An 18,837-nucleotide genomic window follows, 5' to 3' on the forward strand; every position below is an offset into this window, starting at 1 on the left:
AAATTGGAGGATGTGGTTTTTGTGTTTGTCTCTCTCTCAGAGAGAAGGAGAGAGAGAGGTCATACCCAGGAGTTATTCTAAGACCACAACTTTTTGTACGACTTTGCCACAACTTGATGTGGGAGACTATGAGTGGTTGTTTATCATTTTCACATGAACCCACTACTTTTTGTCCATCACTCACAGTCTACCACAATGTTGTGGCTCAAAAAGTTGTGTTCTAGATTTTCTCCCCAGCTCTCAAAGCTCCCACTTTTGTGGGATTTGGAAGAGATGGTGGTAGGCAGTTGTATCCTAATTTTTTTTTTCTAGAGGCTGATTTCTGGTGTATTTTATATATATATATATAGAGAGAGAGAGAGAGAGAGAGAGGGGGGGGGGGGGGGGGAGGGAACAAATGCATGAGTTAGGTGTTTGGGGTTGGGGATGGCGTGGGCAGTGGGGTTTCTATTGTAAATGTTGTACTGGAGAATGTTAAATCTACGTTTGTGAAACTACTGTTTATTCTGAACTAGTGCATGTCGTTTGTAGTGAATGCATGGAGTGGAAAAGGTCGGTTTGGTTCCATGTGTGTGAAACTGCTGTTCATTTTCACTCATTTTCTGTTGTTCAAATAGATGTCAATGTCTTGATGTGATTCAAATGTTTCCGACTTTCAGTGACTTTTTGCACGCATTACTTACTCTGGCTTGGCGCCGGGGTTTGAAAGATTGCAGCGCCACGAAGGGAAAAAAAAGCTTTCGTGGATTCATCTTTCATGTATTCTTATATTTTCTATCTCACCAACCGAATAAAGAAAATGAGGAGGCTGACATGGCTCAACGGTTGTAGTATACTACTGTATGTTTTTGAAGTTTTAGCCGCAAATTATGTAAATAGAGGTAAAATTTGTGATATATACTTTGATATGCATTGTTTAATTCATTCATCTTTATTCTTGTTAATCATTTTCCACTTAACAGATGATTTTAAGTAAAATCACTGAAGACCTACACATTCAATGCGGTATATGTTCTCATCATGAAGAAGAACACGGGCATTTTCATGATAAACAATGTCGACAAATCGTCCAGGTTTTCTTGATTTTTCATATGCATACAGTTGGAGAAGCTTGTTGTCCATCTCATCAGTGGCAACTGTTTGAAGCTGAAGCAAATGCATACAGTTTATTCTTGTAGGTCAGATGGAATAAGGTAAGGGGAAGAAAGAAGGGATAACTTGAAAAAAAAAAAAAAATGAAATCATGTATTACTTGTTTAACAAGTTTATATATCAGCTTGTCTAATGTGAATAAAACATATGACTGAGTTCCAATAATAGCTCGACAATCATCCTCAAATTTTGTATTGTCCGAAGAACCATCAAGTAAATTGTATAGTGCATTCATGAACCTGTACCACCAAAAACATAAAGCATTCCTTATTAATAGGTACCAACATTTGAGTTTGATTTGCATTTTAAAAAAATAAATAAAAAATAAATAAAGCTAAACTACCTGTGGCATAAAGATCAGTAGGGCTTGAATTGCATTTTAAAAATAAATAAACAAATAAATAAAGCTAAACTACCTGGCATAAAGATCAGTAGGGCTTGAATCATTTGAAGCCCTCCACTTCCTTTCAGCAGATGACGAATTAACCTTTGCTGATTGAATTCTCTCATACAATGTCTGTCATATTAGTGAAATACAGTCTCAATGACATTCATTAACAAACTTTGGAAAGCCACCAAAAAAATAAATCATATTAACATAATATGAGCCTTACTTGGTGAAGCCTTAAAAGCACATAGAAAGAGTCATTTCCATAAAAAACCCGAGAATCCTTTTCTTTCTCATGTAATGCTGAAGGGACATGCTTCGCAAGAGGCTTCACAGTAAGTAGAAAACGTTCTGAATATGGTAATGATGTCCCATCCCCTTCAACATCGTGTGCATCAGCCATGCCTTCGGCTTCACCTTCACTCTCAGCCTTGTTATCATGCTCATCATGGTCTCCATCTTCCTCATGCTCTTCGCGAGAGCACTCCTCACCATCAGCGGACTCACTTCCTGATACATCCCCATTCTCAGAAGCATTCTCAGTGTCCTCTGAAGACCTAGGAGCACTTTCCTCACCTTCGTCATCAGCATCAGCTTCATTTTCTCCACCTGCCTCCCCACAACACATATCTTCTTCTCCATGTCTGGTTGGATATTGCCTGCTTACAGAACCATCCTTTGGTTTATGCGCAGCCTCTAGACCAGCATCTCTATAAACTGCAAAATTATCCTCCTCAAAATCTCCATTGGGAGACAGTTCACCCTCTTCTCGTTCAACTTTAAAGTGTCCAACAGAATCTTCATGGTATCTGTTAACTTTGACGCCATCTGATGTTCCCCCATTTGTGGATATAATTGGTCTTGTTGAATCACCACCCTATAGGATCAATCGGGAAAAAAGAAGAAGAAAAGAAACATTTCTAAGTGCATATTCATAATGATATTTGTAACCATCAAGATCTAAGACCCAGCACCATGCCAATAATCAACCACATCAGTAATAAGCCTTGGCAGTCAAACTCGTCAATGATTTACTAAGAGCTTAGTGCTGACCATATATTTTGTAATTAGTGAAATTACACTAGAAATTAAAAAATCATTAAATTTTTTTATCTAACTGAACACCACTTTTCAAGTAGAAGTCCAAATATGAGACCAATAGGACTCCATAGGCAAAACCAAACCAATGTAATGGCCAAGGGAGAATACATAAACCTGAAATGTTAAATTAAGGACGGTTCACACTGTTAGCCATACCTCAGATAAGGGTACCTCAACCCCACCCTCAACAGCAACATTACTAGGTCTGGATGGAGTAGCACTAAGCCCTTGCGACCAAAAAACAAAATTTATCTCAGAAAGCATAATGAAATGAACTTGGAAAATCAGATAGACTAGTAGCAATGACAAATTCAAGAGAGATAATTGAGTAAATAAATACAAACAAAACTAGTTTAAAGCATTCTGCAAACCTGATGTGTTCTCTATGTTCGTTCGTCCATTACTTAGCTCCACAGCAGTGACAAGTGATGCATTTGAATTGACAAATCGTTCATTGGAATTATCTTGCTTGCTGACTCCAGATATTTCATCAGCCATAGATGCATTGACTTGTGCTTTACCTTGTTGAGGGGTGCTGCAGAACGTATCACTTTTACGTGCAATGCGTTCTGCATCAAGAGAGCTATCTTCTTTAACCCCATTATCCCCATTTACTTGCCAGGCCCTGCAAGAACTTGACTGTTCAGGCGGAATATTTTCATCTCCATTTCTGGAAGGATTTGACTGTTTGGAATTCACAGCAGTAGCACCACCACCACCAGGACTGAGATCCCCATCCCCAACACTTGCAGCACCAGTTTTGACAGCATTATTCTTTGTCTTTACAACATCCTCAGTATCCTCTGCACCCTGAGGTCTAGAAGGAACACCAAGCATGGGCTCCAGAAAGGTTGTCCAAATCTTCATAACTTTATCCAACTGTTCAGTTGTACAAACTTCTCCACATGAATACTTAATGAGCTGATACAGATCTTCATGGATGTCTGGATCAGGGTACACAAATTCCAAATTTGGAATAATTGGTCGCCTATTTCCAGCAGCAATAGCAAGAAGCACATCATCTTCCTTGCGCTTCTTCTCACTAATTTCTTTAATCTCCGCCAATAAGGCTGTAAACCACATAACAAATAAACCATGAGAACTGAAAAACATATGTTGTATCAGGATGTCCTATGGTAATTGGATGAATCCATTGTTCTTGAAATAATTATATAACCGGCTAAATCAGTCATTTTCCATTTCTATAGTATCTGCCAATTTTTTTGGATCACAACTAACAACAATCTTATTGGATCACACAATAATCCAATTTAGCACATCCAAAGCTTACGTTCCCAATAAGGAGAGGGAAAAAAAATATGCAATTACATTAGAAGGGAGGTTAATTATTAAGTGTGCTCATCGGTAGTCAGTATTTATTTCAGCATATAGCATATCATGAACATTAAACATAAGAAGATTTGTAGTTACAAGCTTAAAATATGTCAAAATGCTGAAACATCAAGGTGAATATTACCTTTTGTGCTTAAGCTCTTTGTGTCCTGTTGCTTGAAATAGAAGCTGCGATGATCAAGCGATTTATGATAGTTCTTTGAATAAATTTCAGCCCAAACTTTATTAAAATCAGAACGACATCTTGCCCACTCTTCTTGTTTCTGCTTCAAGCGTGTTAGTATAACTGGCAAAGCAAGAGGTGCATTTTTCCTCAACACATCCATCACATCAAGCCCATGGTCACCATATAAACGTTCGATGCACCTGAGATTCAGTGCTGATGAACAGACAAGAAGGAAAACTCCCATCAGAAAACAACTGAGAATAAGCTTCTATATCATAATATATCTGCTGGAATTCATTAATCAGTAATCAGACTATAACCTGTGAAGTGTTCCTCAATACGAATTGGACTCTCCGTTTTGATTGTGTTATTGTTAATCTTCTCCAGTAGTTCTTCTACACGCTTAGTTGTAACATTCACGGACTCTAACAACATGTCAAGCTCAAACCTGACAACATATTTACAAAAGATCACCAACTGCGAGAGCCATTATGAACAGAATACTGAATATTCCAGCAACTAGTTCAAGAAAACTGATAAACAGAATAGTGAATATTAATCCATGTCAAAGCTCCATATCAATAAGGCTATTTCCAAACTTGGGTTTGAGCAATAAAACACATTCTCAAAGGGGGTTGATTGCATAAAAGAGATCAATAGATTGGAATCCACTCAAACATGACAAACTAGGTGGCTAGAACCAGAGAGCCGCTAAAGCCAAATGAGAGTATAAATTAAAACACAATCCCAGCTTACTTCAAGTCACCTATAAATTAAATCAAAATGGAAAGAAAACAGATAACATAAGTATAAAAACTCCAGGCAAGCTCTAACCTGTCATCTTCACATCGAAACAAGCTTTCTTCATATTGGTTTTTGCGCATGTGTTTAAAAGAGTAATCCTCACTTCCTGATGTGACAGACACCCAATTATCATTCAATACTTGACCACCAAGGTCTGTTCTATGACTAGCTGAAGGTATTGGATACTGCAACATTGAGACACAACTACATAAATACATAAGTTAAAAGTATTGGAATATCCTAAAATTATTAAATCAATGAAAAGTGTTGCATACATTTTTTGGCAGCAGACGGTAACTGGGAGTGCACCGCTCACAATTAGATAGGTCAAGTTCATTAATAGGCTTTGACAAGTACTTATCCTTGCTGGGGAATATAGACACCTTATGACTCCCGATGTCTTTATTGCCAAAGGCAGAACTTTTGTCAACTCTATCCCTTTCCCGGTTTTCCAGCCTATCCCTTTCTCGGTTTTCACGGTCTCTATCTTTAACCCCATCATCCCTCTCACGATCTCGATCTTTGTCCCTCTCCTCTACCTTTACTGATCTGGGCATATAACCATCATTCCACAAGGATTCTGCAATGAACAGTTTTAGTTAACTTTACAGACCAGACATGATGTTTGAGAAAATCATAATGCATCTACCAATAATTTAAGCATTGCATCTAAAAAGCTTCTGTTGAGAAGCAACTCCACTCAAAAACAACTCCCACAACAAACTGCATCTAGCCTAAGGATAGCAAAAGGGGAACAAATCACTTTACGTACTTTTACTCATGACACCAGCAAGGAGTCCATCTGCAGTGCAGGACATGATTAGAAACAAAGTTAACAACACAGAAACCAGAAGAGGTAAACATTAATTTAAAAAGTTACCGTTCTTCTCACAACGTGCCAAAAAATCATTAAATCCATCCATAAGTTCCGGATATCTTCCAAGTAAATCTTGCACCTGACATAAGCCAAAGTTTCAACAAATTATTGAATGTATTCATGTTCTTCTTAGTAAGTCAAAGGGATAATAAATTAGGTAGGTTGTGTTATTCTCAAGATTATTAAAAGTATTGAGCAGACAGTCAAGTTAATCCAAAAGTTTTGCTAAAGCAATCAAGACTGTTAGCAACACATTTTTTTTTTTTTTTTTGGGGGGGGGGGGGGTGGAGTTGTCTTCTTTTTTTCTTTTTCTTTTTTAATTTTTCTTTTTTATGACATTGGAGAATTTCACTCAAATTAGTTACACGTCGCAGAGCATACTGTACAACAATCCTCATTGTTAATCAAACTCCTACAAGCTACTGACTCCACCCGCCATAACCAATTACTGGGTAATCCAGGGGCTTTTCACCCTTGACGGGAGTGTCTTGAAAGTGTTAGCAACACCGGACTAGCTAACCAAATCAAATAAAAATGCACCTCTGAAAGCCAGAAATACAAGGAAAGAAATCTTTCCAAAAAAAAAAAAAATCTCTTTTTTCCCTTTTTTTTTGTGGGGGAGGGGGGAGTTGTCTTTTTTTCTTTTTTTATGACAATGGAGAACTTCACTCAAATTAGTTGCACGTCACAGAGCATACTGTACAACAATCCTCACTGTTAATCAAACTCCTACGGGCAACTGATCCCACCCACCAGAACCAATTACCGGGTAATCCAGGGGCCTTTCACCCTTGACGGGAGTGTCTTGAAAGTGTTTGTAAGACATTTTTAAATTCCACCTAAAGGCAAGCCTATAAAAGGTCTCAATTATTATTTAAAACATTGAAGTCTTATATTTTTTCAATCTCATGTGACATGCTGCGCTTACAACAAATAATCATAAATCACATCACTCAGCAAAAAATAAATAAAATAAAATAAATTGACATCTAAAATTCTCTGTAATGTAAATACTTTCCAATCCCCAATTCCCAGCAACAGTGATGACACTCCATATGCACTAAAAAAGAAACAAGATGAAACAACCTATATACCCGAAGCAATATGGCAAAAATTAAATCCTAAATACAAAACTGCATTTTTTGAACAAATTCAAGGTATTCCTTTCAAGAAAATCCCTAAAATCCATTCCAATTATGTTGCTTATTATTGAGAAAAAAGTATCATTTATGATGAATACATAATGATTTGATCAAAAAAATTTCAACAAGTAATCATCCAATGCAAGGCTGAGATAAAAGGATAACTTTTTCATATAGACAAAAAAAAAAAATGTTGTTTCATAATTCTATTTGTTAAGAAACCATCCAATGCACTCATGAAACACTTTGTCAAAAATATATCACATAAAAAGGCCCTCACTTGCTGAAAGGCCATTAAAAAATTGCTTTAAATCTTATCACAAATCAACTATGCTTAACCCATCAACATTATCCTCCATCTAGAACCAGATCTAAAACCAAGAAACACCAAGACAATATAATGTTTCTTCTTTTTTTGCTAAATAAAAATGTGAGCTTTGATTGTTTAGGGCAGCAAAGCACCCCCCAAAAAATTGTAAAAATTTTCATTTATCATAATCTGGAAACAAATTTATAACACGAAACTGGTTGTCAGCCCAGAGTGAATAATACAATCCTATCATAGTGAACTGCAGCCTGGCATCACTTGAACCCAAAAATGGATTATGAAAATAGAAATTTTCTTCCAATTTTTATCCTTTTAAAAGGCATCATTTTTTAATGATCAAAGAATATTATAATAATTAGTTTTGCAATAAAACCACCCAATAATTAAGCACCTTACAGCTTAGAAACTATGTTATTCTTGTCAACTTCTGATGAAACCATTACAGGTTTCATACAAATACACTCTCATCATTCTTTATACTTGCATAAAAGATCTTGCAACATATTCCCATAAAACTGCTGCATACCACCATGATCTATATTCTGGGTAATTTAGCGTCCACCCAATATAAGTCTACTCTCTTTTGGCTTGGGACCAACTCAAATTTCACTCTATCCATCTTATTGGGCAAAAGATAAAGAACAGCGTGTCATGATACGCTTTTGTATGCTGGAGACTGGCTAATTTAAAGGGGCACCAGCCACTAAAGTTAGGCTATGCGTGAACATGAAACACCTGTCCTCTCATGCAAACAGAGCTCCATCCAAATGCTTGTAGTTTTATAATTTAACAATCTCACTTTTTCCCTAAGTAATATGAATTATATATATTTATCATAACAAATCCTTGATAAACTTAATTATATTAATGAGGGATGATGATAAAATTAGTGAATTTAATTATTAGTAAAATCAGTCATACCAAGGATTGCAATTCTGAACGTGTAATTATTTCCTTGCTATAAATATGAAGACACTTCAAAAATTCTTGGTAATCATCAGGGTTCCGTAACTTCTCCTTTACTTTTTCACAAAAAGCAAACTCCTGACCATACATACCTGCCAGACCACAAGCCAAGTTAAAAAAGCAAAAGTCTCAACATTATATGTGAGTTAGAATATACAAAGCTAAGAGAAAAAAACTAAACACAATAAAGCAAGTATCTCAGCAAAGCATTTAAGGTTGAATGGGAAAGAAGCTATCATAAGAGTGATATACTAAGAAGCAAACATATTTCAGAAAAATATTAAAGATGCATTATAAGAATACTGTGTACTATCATATCCTCCAATTTGTATGTAGCAGCAGTAGCAGCAGCAGTAATAATAACAACAATTATATATTTTTTAGATAAGTAACAACAACAATTATAACTATAATAATAATAGTATGTTGTTGTGCAAGGATAAAGTATTCTTGCTTTTTCCAAATCAAATTCTGAATTCACATTGCAATAATTTAATAAATTTGTTAAGAGATAAAGAGCTTTCATATATATAGTTGGTAATTGGGGCATGGCCGCATGGGGGAAATTTTCAACTAGAGTCTCAAGTATAGCATCAAACACAGCTCAAACACTCACTTTTCAGAGAGCTTTTTTCATCAAAGGAGGATGTATGAGGACGCATTCCAAAGTTCTCATCACCTTCCCCGCCTTGATGCAATTGTTCTCTGCTAGGAACTTTCCGTTTATGGGGAAATCGTTGCATGTTGAAGTCCCTATTGCCATCATGGTCAAATTCCCTATCATCCCTTTCCCTTTCTCTCCTATCTCTGTCTTCTCGCCGATCCTTTTCACCACGTCTTCGTTGCTCTTTGTCCACTCTCATCAAAGATCTATCATGGTCTGGATCAGGGCGGTCCACGCTGAGATCACGGTCATGTGGAGCCATCGTCCTTTCTTTCTGGTACAAATGTTCATGAGCCAAATGTTAGCCAAATGATCATGAAATCAGAAGGGCAACATGATTAAAAGAAAACTTCACAAACCTTGTCAACATGCGATTGCCGCATTATGGGCATGGCAGAGCTTCTATCCCGGAACAAAGGATTCCTACCAGATTGAGGATATTGAGCGGAAGCTGTTCCTGAATTATCAGGAAGAAAATGAGTGAACTCATCAAGCAGGTCCTGGTGATCTTGGAAAAGTGCAGCAACCTGAAAAAGGTAAAAGATATAATCATCAGTAACAATAATCAAATTTACAAAAATAAAAAATAAATGTTGCAGCCCAATAATAAGGGACAGGTAGAAGCTCACCTCCTGGTAGACCTCACTTATGGACTTGTTTTCCTTTCTGTACATATTCAAAATGTCTAAAAATGACTTATAAACGCGATCATCGCCTTGAAATCGGGTCTGCAGGCAGAGAATTCATTAAATACACATGAATGCAAGCCATCACCTCGAACAAAGTTGTGAATTGCTATCTACCTTTATCTTGTTCACAAAACTGATAGCTTCTTCAAATTCCACAGGCTTCTTTGAAGGAGGTTGTTCATCCTCAAGTGGGAGGGTGATCTCAAATCCCTTTGGCAAGAAGGTATTGAAACCCAAAATTAGGTCTCGATGCCCTTTAAATAGTTCCTTTACCCTTGCTATGACACCCGTTGTGTCAATTCTACAATCAACATAACATATACTACAAGTTAACAAGAAGGTAAAATAAAGTATATCCACATCCCCAAGAAAAATTATACAAAAAAAGGCCACTTTAAAGCACAATGTATATCATGATTGAACCTTTGAGCCTTGAAATCTTTCATGACTTCAAGAAAGTCTTCATATTTTTCCCTTTTGTCTTGAAATATGTCCTTCACCGCCTTAAGATACGATAGGGCATCACTTGTTGTTAGTTTCTGTGTATTTGTCCCACCCATCATCTGGGGTTGCCCAGACCTAGAACACATAAATAATCCAACAAAATTTCAATATTCACAAACTCTTCCCACTAGATCAAGACCCAAATAACAAATTTTCCCATTAAATCAAAACCTAATCTCTAAAACATAATCCTCTCATCATGGAAAGATGAGAAAAGTGTGCATGTATACACAAACATCGATTGCTATTTACGGTTTCTCTATCCACACACCATAACACCAAAAAAAAAAAAAAAACCTGATCTTTTATCATCAAGTCAAACGAATTTCACCAGTCTTACTTAAAAACTAATCGATGAACAAAATAAAAACAAGCATAAACTAACCAAATTCACACAACTGCCCTAAAAAAAGTACAGAAATTCACACAACTTGAATGATTAAGAAGCTTAATCTCATCATTTACATAATCAAACTTCGATAATCAAACACAAACACATACACATACACATACACAAACTAAACAAACAAACAAAAAAATTTCAAAAAAAAAAAAACTCACGCTTCTCCTCGAGATGAAACCACAGGCCGCTTGAGTTGAGAAGCCATGTAAACATCATCTCTAGACCTCTTCATCTCTAAGCAAAACACAAACTCACTATCTCTCTCTCTTTCTTCAACAAATCATGCTTTTAGCTCCGATTGAAAACAAAATTCCTGCAAAAGCAACTCGCTCATTCACAACAAAACACAAAAGCAGATCTAACCGCAAACAAAGAAAAAAAAATTCAAAACCTAAAAAATCAAAAAATTTTAACACAAACAAGAAAATTCAATCCTCACCTCAAGCGCAGATCGCGGACTTCAAAACACTAACACTGAACCTAGTTTTTTTTTTGTTTGTTTTTTTTTTCGTTACGTTACTTGAATATGAAGCAAGACTTGTGAAAAATTTGCAGAGAAGAGATTCATATTATCTCATCGAAAATTCACATACTGAGCGAAACTGAACGAGAGAAAGAGATCGCGCACTCGCCGCCTACAACAAAAAGCCTCTCTCTCACAAGTCTCAAACAAGAACGAAGCCTCTCTGTGAAAGAAAACTAGTAGTCTTTTTGTTGGTGAAGATTATGTATGCGATTCACTTCTGGAGGGAATACGAAGATTAAAATCTAATTTTACTTTTCCTCTAATTTTCTCGGAAAACAAACAGAAATCAAAAGGGAGAAAAGAAAAAAAAGAACGCACATACACAATGAGAGAGTTTTAAGAATGTGATATTATATATATGGAGATATAAGAAGAGAGAACACAGAAACACTACTCTTTTTTCTTTTCTTTTTGGAGGAAGGAAGGAGGGTAAGTCATTTTTTTTTTTACGTGCATTTGCCGGTCACCTTATGGATGGGTTACCGGTTATAGGCGGTTGATTTAATGCCACGTGTGCAAATTAGGGATTTGCTTGATTTTTACTGGAGCGTGGTCAACACGGTCCAATTGGGAAAGGGCTATAGTGGCATTTTGGTGAATAAGGGGAATTATGAGAGGGCATTTGCGTAAATTGGTGTTTGAATTTGGACGATCGGTTCGGAAAAAAATTTCGGTTTTGGGGAATTAGGGTTAGGGCAAGTTTGGAGGTTGGGGATAATTTGGTACGAGTGGTTGTTTGTTGGTAAAATTTAAATAAATTATAAAATGATAATGATAAAATTTGGTGTAAATCTTCTATCTTTTTAATTAAAACAAAAAAAATTAGTCTTAAATATAATTTTACTTTAACCAAAAAAAATTGAAGAAGTTAGATTTAGACTAGTAATTTAGGTTTTTAATTTTTTTAAATTGCTTAATTATAATAATTTTTTCTCACCAGGGAAGCTTGTAGATTAATAAGATAAGTTTTTTGAATCAACTTTTTAGAGTTCTATAATTATCTAGAATTGTGGCTATTATCAAATGTGCAAGTGGGGTGGGTAAATAGGGCCTAACATTATCTAATTCTAAATGGGTTTCTTCTTTTTTGGGTCAAGAGTTTTTTTGAGTTCTGGCCCTTTTGGTTGGCCTATGTAGATGTAGTTGGGGCTAGGCTTGAGCAGAGAGATGGACTGGAGTAGTTTCTTTAAGAGGATTATGGGCTTGTTGCATATGTAAAGGCCATTCAATAGCATGTATGGGCTTAACAGTAGAGCCCAACTCAACAAAAGACAACAACAAATCAAGAACAGCCTTTATTAATAGCTGGAATTTCGGGTTGATCAATGGTGAAGTCAAGGTCTTCTTCTTTTTTTCTTTTTCTTTTTTGTGTGGAGAATCTACAAAAGTGAAGCTGAGAGTCAGTCAAAAATTCAAATTAAATTTAAATGCACTTTATGTGCCAAGTGTCCTTGTAATTGAACTACAACTTAATACCGAGTATCATTCCAAATTTCCAATTATACTAGCATAATTTTATGTCAATTATATTTACATGCAAATTCATGTATTTAAACTATAAATACATAAAAATATTTAATTCAAAATTATTATGTGTATATGTGTTCATAAAAATTTTTTTTAAAAAAAAAAGTGTATATGTAATACTATTAATGCGTGTACAATTTATTAGGGGAAAATATTATCTAAAAATAAAGCATAGTTTTATCTTTTGAACATATTAAACATCATACTTTTTGTAGGGTCAAAAACACTGACAATGAAGAACAAACCTAATGAAAATTATCAACACAACTAATTTGTATGAAATGAGAGGGTAATCCACAGTGGGATGATTAAGTAGAAATATTAAAGATCAAGATGAACAAATAAATTGTTTCATTAAAAAATGGCTTTCACCAAGGTATATAGATTGTAGTCAAACTATTACAAGGTTTTTTTTCTCTCTAATTTCTCATTTCAAACTCCAATCCCCTCTCTTGAGAGTCAAGTCCTCCTTTTATCTCCCCTCTCTTCCATTTGTAATCATTCATTATCTTACTGGATGTCAGAGGAAAATAGTCCTATCAAACACTTCTTCTCTTGTTTTTTGATCATGAAGGAAGACTTTTGGGATGTCTTTACTGTTTAGGTTGTTCATTTATCATTCAATGCGGTTGACATTAGGTAGAAACATCTAATTGATGTAGAGGTGATTGTTGCTTTGGGTTTTGCGTCCTTCTCCATGTGTCCATGGCAATAATTCGAGGTTGAGATATTATCTTCGGTTACAATGTTCATTTTTCCTCGACAGAGGGTTTCTCAAATTACCTTGGAGGACAATCGGAGTCATCCTGTGGCCTTTCTAGGTCATCGGGCCTATAATGCTTAGGTTTGGGTTTGGTCTAAGCCATTGTTCTAATGGGCTCCCCCCTAGCGCATGATGTAGGGGTGCCTACCCCCTACACTTTTAAGTACAACATTTAAAACCCCAAACTTTCATAAATGTGAATTTCATGTGTGGAGATAGGATTTGTTTAGCGGTTTTTTTTTTTTTTTTTTTTATATATATTATTATTTGGGATTCATGAAAGTCTAGGATTTAAAGTATGTCCCTTAAAAGTATCAGATTTAATATGCCTCAATGATAAAAGTATGTTTTTTATGGTACTTTCCCAAATTTATTAATTATAAATGTAAAATTTTCACACAGCTCTATATATGTGTATATGTATATATACATAACTTTCACACAATTGTGTGTGTGTAATTATAGTTATTTTTAAGTGTACTCATGCATATCTAAGAGTTATAAGCTGGTTAGTAATTAGATAAAAATACAATGTTGATCCCTACATTTTAGGGTCACTGTCAATTTGGTTCCTATATTTTGGTAGAAGTCAATTTGATACTTGTTATTTTAAATTTGCATTCAATTTGGTCTCTATTATCAAATCACAATTGTTCTTGCATTTTCTTAGAAACCAAACACAAATCATATGCATCAATCTCCAACTTGTGTAGACATAAATATCAACTCAGCAACTAAATAAAACGTAGATTTGGACCCAAAATGACTGTAAGTTGAAAATATTATGGATCAAATTGACTACAATTTGAAAATGAATTCAGGTTGATTTGACTTTTTCCAAAATTTAGGGACCAGATTGATTGCTAACAAAATATAGTGATCAGGTTAACAATAACCCAATAATATAATGACCATAGTGAAATTTTTGCCTATTAATTGAATATAATTATTACGTGTAAAGTCTCATTGATTTGACATTGGGGGTTAACAAATTTTTTGCTATCAGTGGAGTCCCTAGACCCTTCGGTGCATTCACTTGGTATTTCACCACTTGGGGTCCATGCATTTTTTCCCGTTGTAACCATGCCTTCAAACATGATTTCCATGGAATCAACATTCGGCAAACCATTATGGCAAATGGTTGATGCCTTGGGACATGCCTACATGTGTACAATCAATAGTTATAGCACAATATAGTTGTAGATAGTTGAATTTTTCACAATTATGTAAAGGCAACTAACCTTAAGCTTTCAGGTCCACTACTCGTCAGTGGCCTCAATCCTTATAGTGCTAGGATCATAACCCAACCCAGTCTCACACTCAAAAAGCTGCTTCCAAGTCTTCTACTATTTTCTCAAATGATCACATTTGTTTTTAAACTGCAGGTGAGTCACCACTTTGCCCATTTCACCCAACTGCTTAATCACTGCATTAACCCCTTCCTTTCTCAAAAATCCTCCATTCCCCTTGCCTTCTAGGACTTGAGCAGCACATAGATCACAAAAAGTTTTTAGTTCCATCGGATCTTTCCATCCAGTTCTCACATCATTACTAGCATCCTTCGATTTCCCCTTAATCATTTTTGCTACAACAGAATTCTGTACTCATTGAGGCATTTCGACAAAAAACTCGTATGCATATCATAATTGGTTACACATGGGCACATGAAAAATGCAAATTAAACTCACATAGTCCAAATACAAACATAGGCAGGAAGAGAAACACACAAAATTACACGAAGGAGAGAGAAACCCACAGATTAATTTCATGAAAAACACAAAAATCACATACAAAAGTTGAACACAATTGATCCTTAAATGCAAGACACAACTTAGATAAATGCAAAACACCAACACATTAGAGAGTATAAGAAGTTAGACATAACTTATAGATAAATGTAGCATCTCTCACTCACAGTGGCGGTAACAACGTCCCAAGCGAAAAGAAGGTGGGCTCGAGCGAAGGAAAAACAAAGGAGATTGGGTTCGTTTGTTTCGCATAATGGGTTTGTAATTACCGTGTTTCCTCTATTTTTATGGTTTATTAGTTGATGGGTAGGTGCAATTCATTGAAGAGGAAGAGGACGAAGCATTGAAGCGCATTGAAGGCGTATCTGCCAAGGCAATTAAGAGAAATAAAAAGACCGTTCTACGAAAATTAGCTATTGGCGTTGCGCACTGTTTTGTGTTTCAGTCCTCTGCTTCGTGGGTCAGATGAGTGATGAGTGATGTCATGCTCCAAACCCAAAAAGGTCCAAAGCATGAGAAAACATCTCAAAGGTACCTGTAGATCTTGTTTATTTCGACAATTCAATCAAAATAAAATCATATCAAGTACCAATATCAAGAGTTATCATAATAATTCTATTAAATATACTCCCAAAGTAAGTAAGAACTCTATACAAAAAATACAATGACCATTGGTTACAAAAGAATGGAAGTCTGAATAAAATAATTATATAACATCAACTTGTCCCATTAGTGGAAATAAAGTCATAACCATTATTAGATATAAAAGAATTGAGTCAAGCCTATTCTTATTATACATCATCAATTATCTCCATCACAAAAGTCAGCCTCCATCAGCAGTTAGTCTAACTATTGCTATCAACCAAAAAGCTATCTCAAAATAATAGTTGCCTAATCTGAAAAAAATTGTAAAATAATGGAATGAGACAGAGCCCAGTAAGTAGCATAATTAATCGGGGTGGGGGGAAATGCAAGTTTCATGATAATAACAATTTACAAATCATGTTTTAGTTTGGGAATTTCCAAAAATAATATGATAAGGATAAATAAAATGACATAGCATAAAGCTTCTCAAAATGCTCTCATGAAATTACGTATATATATTCCTCAAAATGTCTCAACATGAAACTACGTACTATACACTGTGAGCAATAACAACACTGTTCCAAACCAGAAAATCTAACCCAAGGCCATATGACACTCGCCGACACAAAGCCGGAACTCATCGCCAACACAAAGCCGGAACTAATAACCATCACAAAGATGGGTGCTAAAATACCAAGGTCACATAGACTATAGTATTTAGCTGTGTAATTACCGAGTAATCACATGTCACAACCCAAGGGAAAGAACATAAAGAGCTCGCATTTTACATGAAATCAAAACACAACTTATTTCCAAGTAGTTTCACAAAACTTTTAATATCTAAAGATATTCACAAGGTTCTCAAAGCTTCCAAACTCATTTATTGTCAAGAAAATTTTGTATCAATTTTCCAAATATCAAAGCATCTTTAATTTTGCAAATAATGCAATAAGAAATAAAATCCATTCTCAAGAATTTAATAAAAAATGCTAATCTTTTCCATACTAACAAATCGTGTATTTCCCCATATGCATTGCCAAAAATGTTGTAATTTTTTATAAATAGTCACATACAATAATGTCATAACACAATACTTTTTAAGAAAATATAATCCCACAAATAATTTTCCAAAGTATATTTGACCAAAAGATAACATTTATGCAACATGGTTTTTTTACAAAAATATCCCATTAAAAAGCTACTTACCTTGAAACCCGCAAAAGCCTAATTTTCCAAACTCCAAATAAGATTAGCTAGAACCTAAACAATACCAAGCAAACCTATCACAATTAGTGTAAAGCTTGAAATTGTATCTAACTACATATTAGGAATTGCCAAATAAGCACTAAATTAGACAAGCCTAGATTTAGTCTCACAAATAATATCTTCCACTTCCAAAGTTTCTCAACAATTTCATTACAAGGCATAGACTTCAACTTATCATCATGGCATTTCAAGCTTCAACTTTACCATAAGAAATCCTAACACTTTATAAATTTCTTCTTCAATATACATGTATTTTCAAGAGACCCACAAAACAACAACATATAAAACAATACCCACCATTACAAACCCCAAATGTAAATCCTTTACTAGCTCCAAATACACAATAAAAATTAGATTTGTCAACTATTTCACATTAGAAAGCCAAACTCCCAAATCTTCACCACTTAGCTAACCACCATTGCAAACATCATAAACCCATTCATTAAATACATCCACCAAAACCAAAAACTCATACATAAAAACACATAAATATCACTTCTAATGCTCATAAATCACGTGTGTATTATTATTAAAGTTTAGATAAATATAACCTCAAGCAAAATCATATAAACCCATAAAAAGATTAGAAATTTTTACTTCAAATAGTAGAGGTGAATGAGCTTTACCATTTTCCTATGGAGTTTTCCGGTGATCTTGTCGGAAAAATGATGGTGGATGTGATGGTGTGGAGTGGGTACCGTGGGAGTGTGAGGGAGTGAAGAAAGGAGTGTGTTTGTGAGAAAAAGAAACAAAACAAATGAGGAAGGTAGGTGGCCGGCTGAAGGAAGAGATATTTGTGAGTGTGTGGTGTGTGGTGGGGAAATAAGGATTGGTAGGTCATGTGTGGCTCCTTAAAAATCCAACCCTCGTTTTTTCTTTGGCTAGGGCGTTACAAGTGAAATATCCCAGGTCTTAAAGTTAAAACAAAATGCACCGTTTATGAATAGTACATGCGTTAAGTGAAATATCTCAGGTTGTAGCAATGTGTTTCCTTAAGAGATGTGTCAATGAACAGTACACGCATGCAGTATTTTATTGAAACGGTGCATTCAGGTTTTTGTTTATCCATTTTAGCTAAAGTTGCTGCATTTATTTCGTGGGCACTATATCCGTGGGTCCCACTGTGTGTAAAACGCAAACGCATGTTAGTCGTGTTTCAGCTCTATCCAAACACTTATTAAGTAATGCACATTAGCGTTACATAAAGACATTACATGTTGGAAATACACATCTTACCTATCATGTATTTATCTCATACTTTTGTATTTATCACATTTTTTATATGATAATCAATTATTTATATATTGTGTTAATGGAAACATAAGGCAATTATGGTCATTTCACATAGAGTTTTGTAGCAAAATTTTTATTCATTTGACAAAGATGATAGACATTTTAATCAATTGATTTAGAATGCATATTAAAAAATAAGATATGTACGTGGAGTATTGGAGGAAACCATATGTTTGGAATTTGAATATTGTATAGAACTTTAAAATAAAACAGCGGATGCATTAAAGTATAAATGAAATCAGTGAGATATCGTGTTGATATTAGGGAGTACAAGTGTTTTAAGACAAACTTGCATTCAAACACTGCTTTTAGAGGTAGTCATTGTAGGATATCTATCAAAATCGTTCATAATCAGAGGCATTGGTAAGTAAAATAAATACGATAATTGCTTTTTGGGTTTAGAGGATTCCAAGAGGTATATTTGTTATCAAGAGGAGATAGGAAAATTCTTGAATAAAATAGCACATCAGGGTTTGATGCAAATATTATTAGGAAGATATATGCTACTTCAACAAGTTGAAATTTGGATAATTTTACAATAATTTTAATTACAAGGATGACTTGAGACTTGAAGACGTTAGAATTTTTTAAT

The 18,837-nt window shown here is 35.0% G+C and overlaps 1 protein-coding gene across 1 annotated transcript in view; it reads right to left on the reverse strand.

Moving 5' to 3' along the window:
• LOC112008577 (paired amphipathic helix protein Sin3-like 4) overlaps positions 1–11,469 on the reverse strand; it is a gene marked incomplete in the record, with an annotated part of 12,138 nt that extends 669 nt beyond the window's left edge. Inside the window, 20 exon segments of the mRNA XM_065776610.1 lie at positions 994–1,146; positions 1,253–1,391; positions 1,569–1,669; positions 1,767–2,417; positions 2,798–2,868; positions 3,013–3,711; positions 4,119–4,373; positions 4,481–4,608; positions 4,995–5,149; positions 5,240–5,544; positions 5,737–5,766; positions 5,845–5,920; positions 8,233–8,369; positions 8,894–9,215; positions 9,301–9,468; positions 9,571–9,669; positions 9,745–9,931; positions 10,054–10,209; positions 10,696–10,850; positions 10,977–11,469. Of these exon segments, the coding sequence (XP_065632682.1) occupies positions 994–1,146; positions 1,253–1,391; positions 1,569–1,669; positions 1,767–2,417; positions 2,798–2,868; positions 3,013–3,711; positions 4,119–4,373; positions 4,481–4,608; positions 4,995–5,149; positions 5,240–5,544; positions 5,737–5,766; positions 5,845–5,920; positions 8,233–8,369; positions 8,894–9,215; positions 9,301–9,468; positions 9,571–9,669; positions 9,745–9,931; positions 10,054–10,209; positions 10,696–10,769 (3,906 nt within the window).
• Positions 11,470–18,837: the final 7,368 nt, after the last annotated feature.

This window comes from Quercus suber, unplaced genomic scaffold, assembly GCF_002906115.3.
Source record: "Quercus suber isolate HL8 unplaced genomic scaffold, Cork oak 2.0 scaffold_137, whole genome shotgun sequence".
Lineage (NCBI taxonomy): Eukaryota > Viridiplantae > Streptophyta > Magnoliopsida > Fagales > Fagaceae > Quercus > Quercus suber.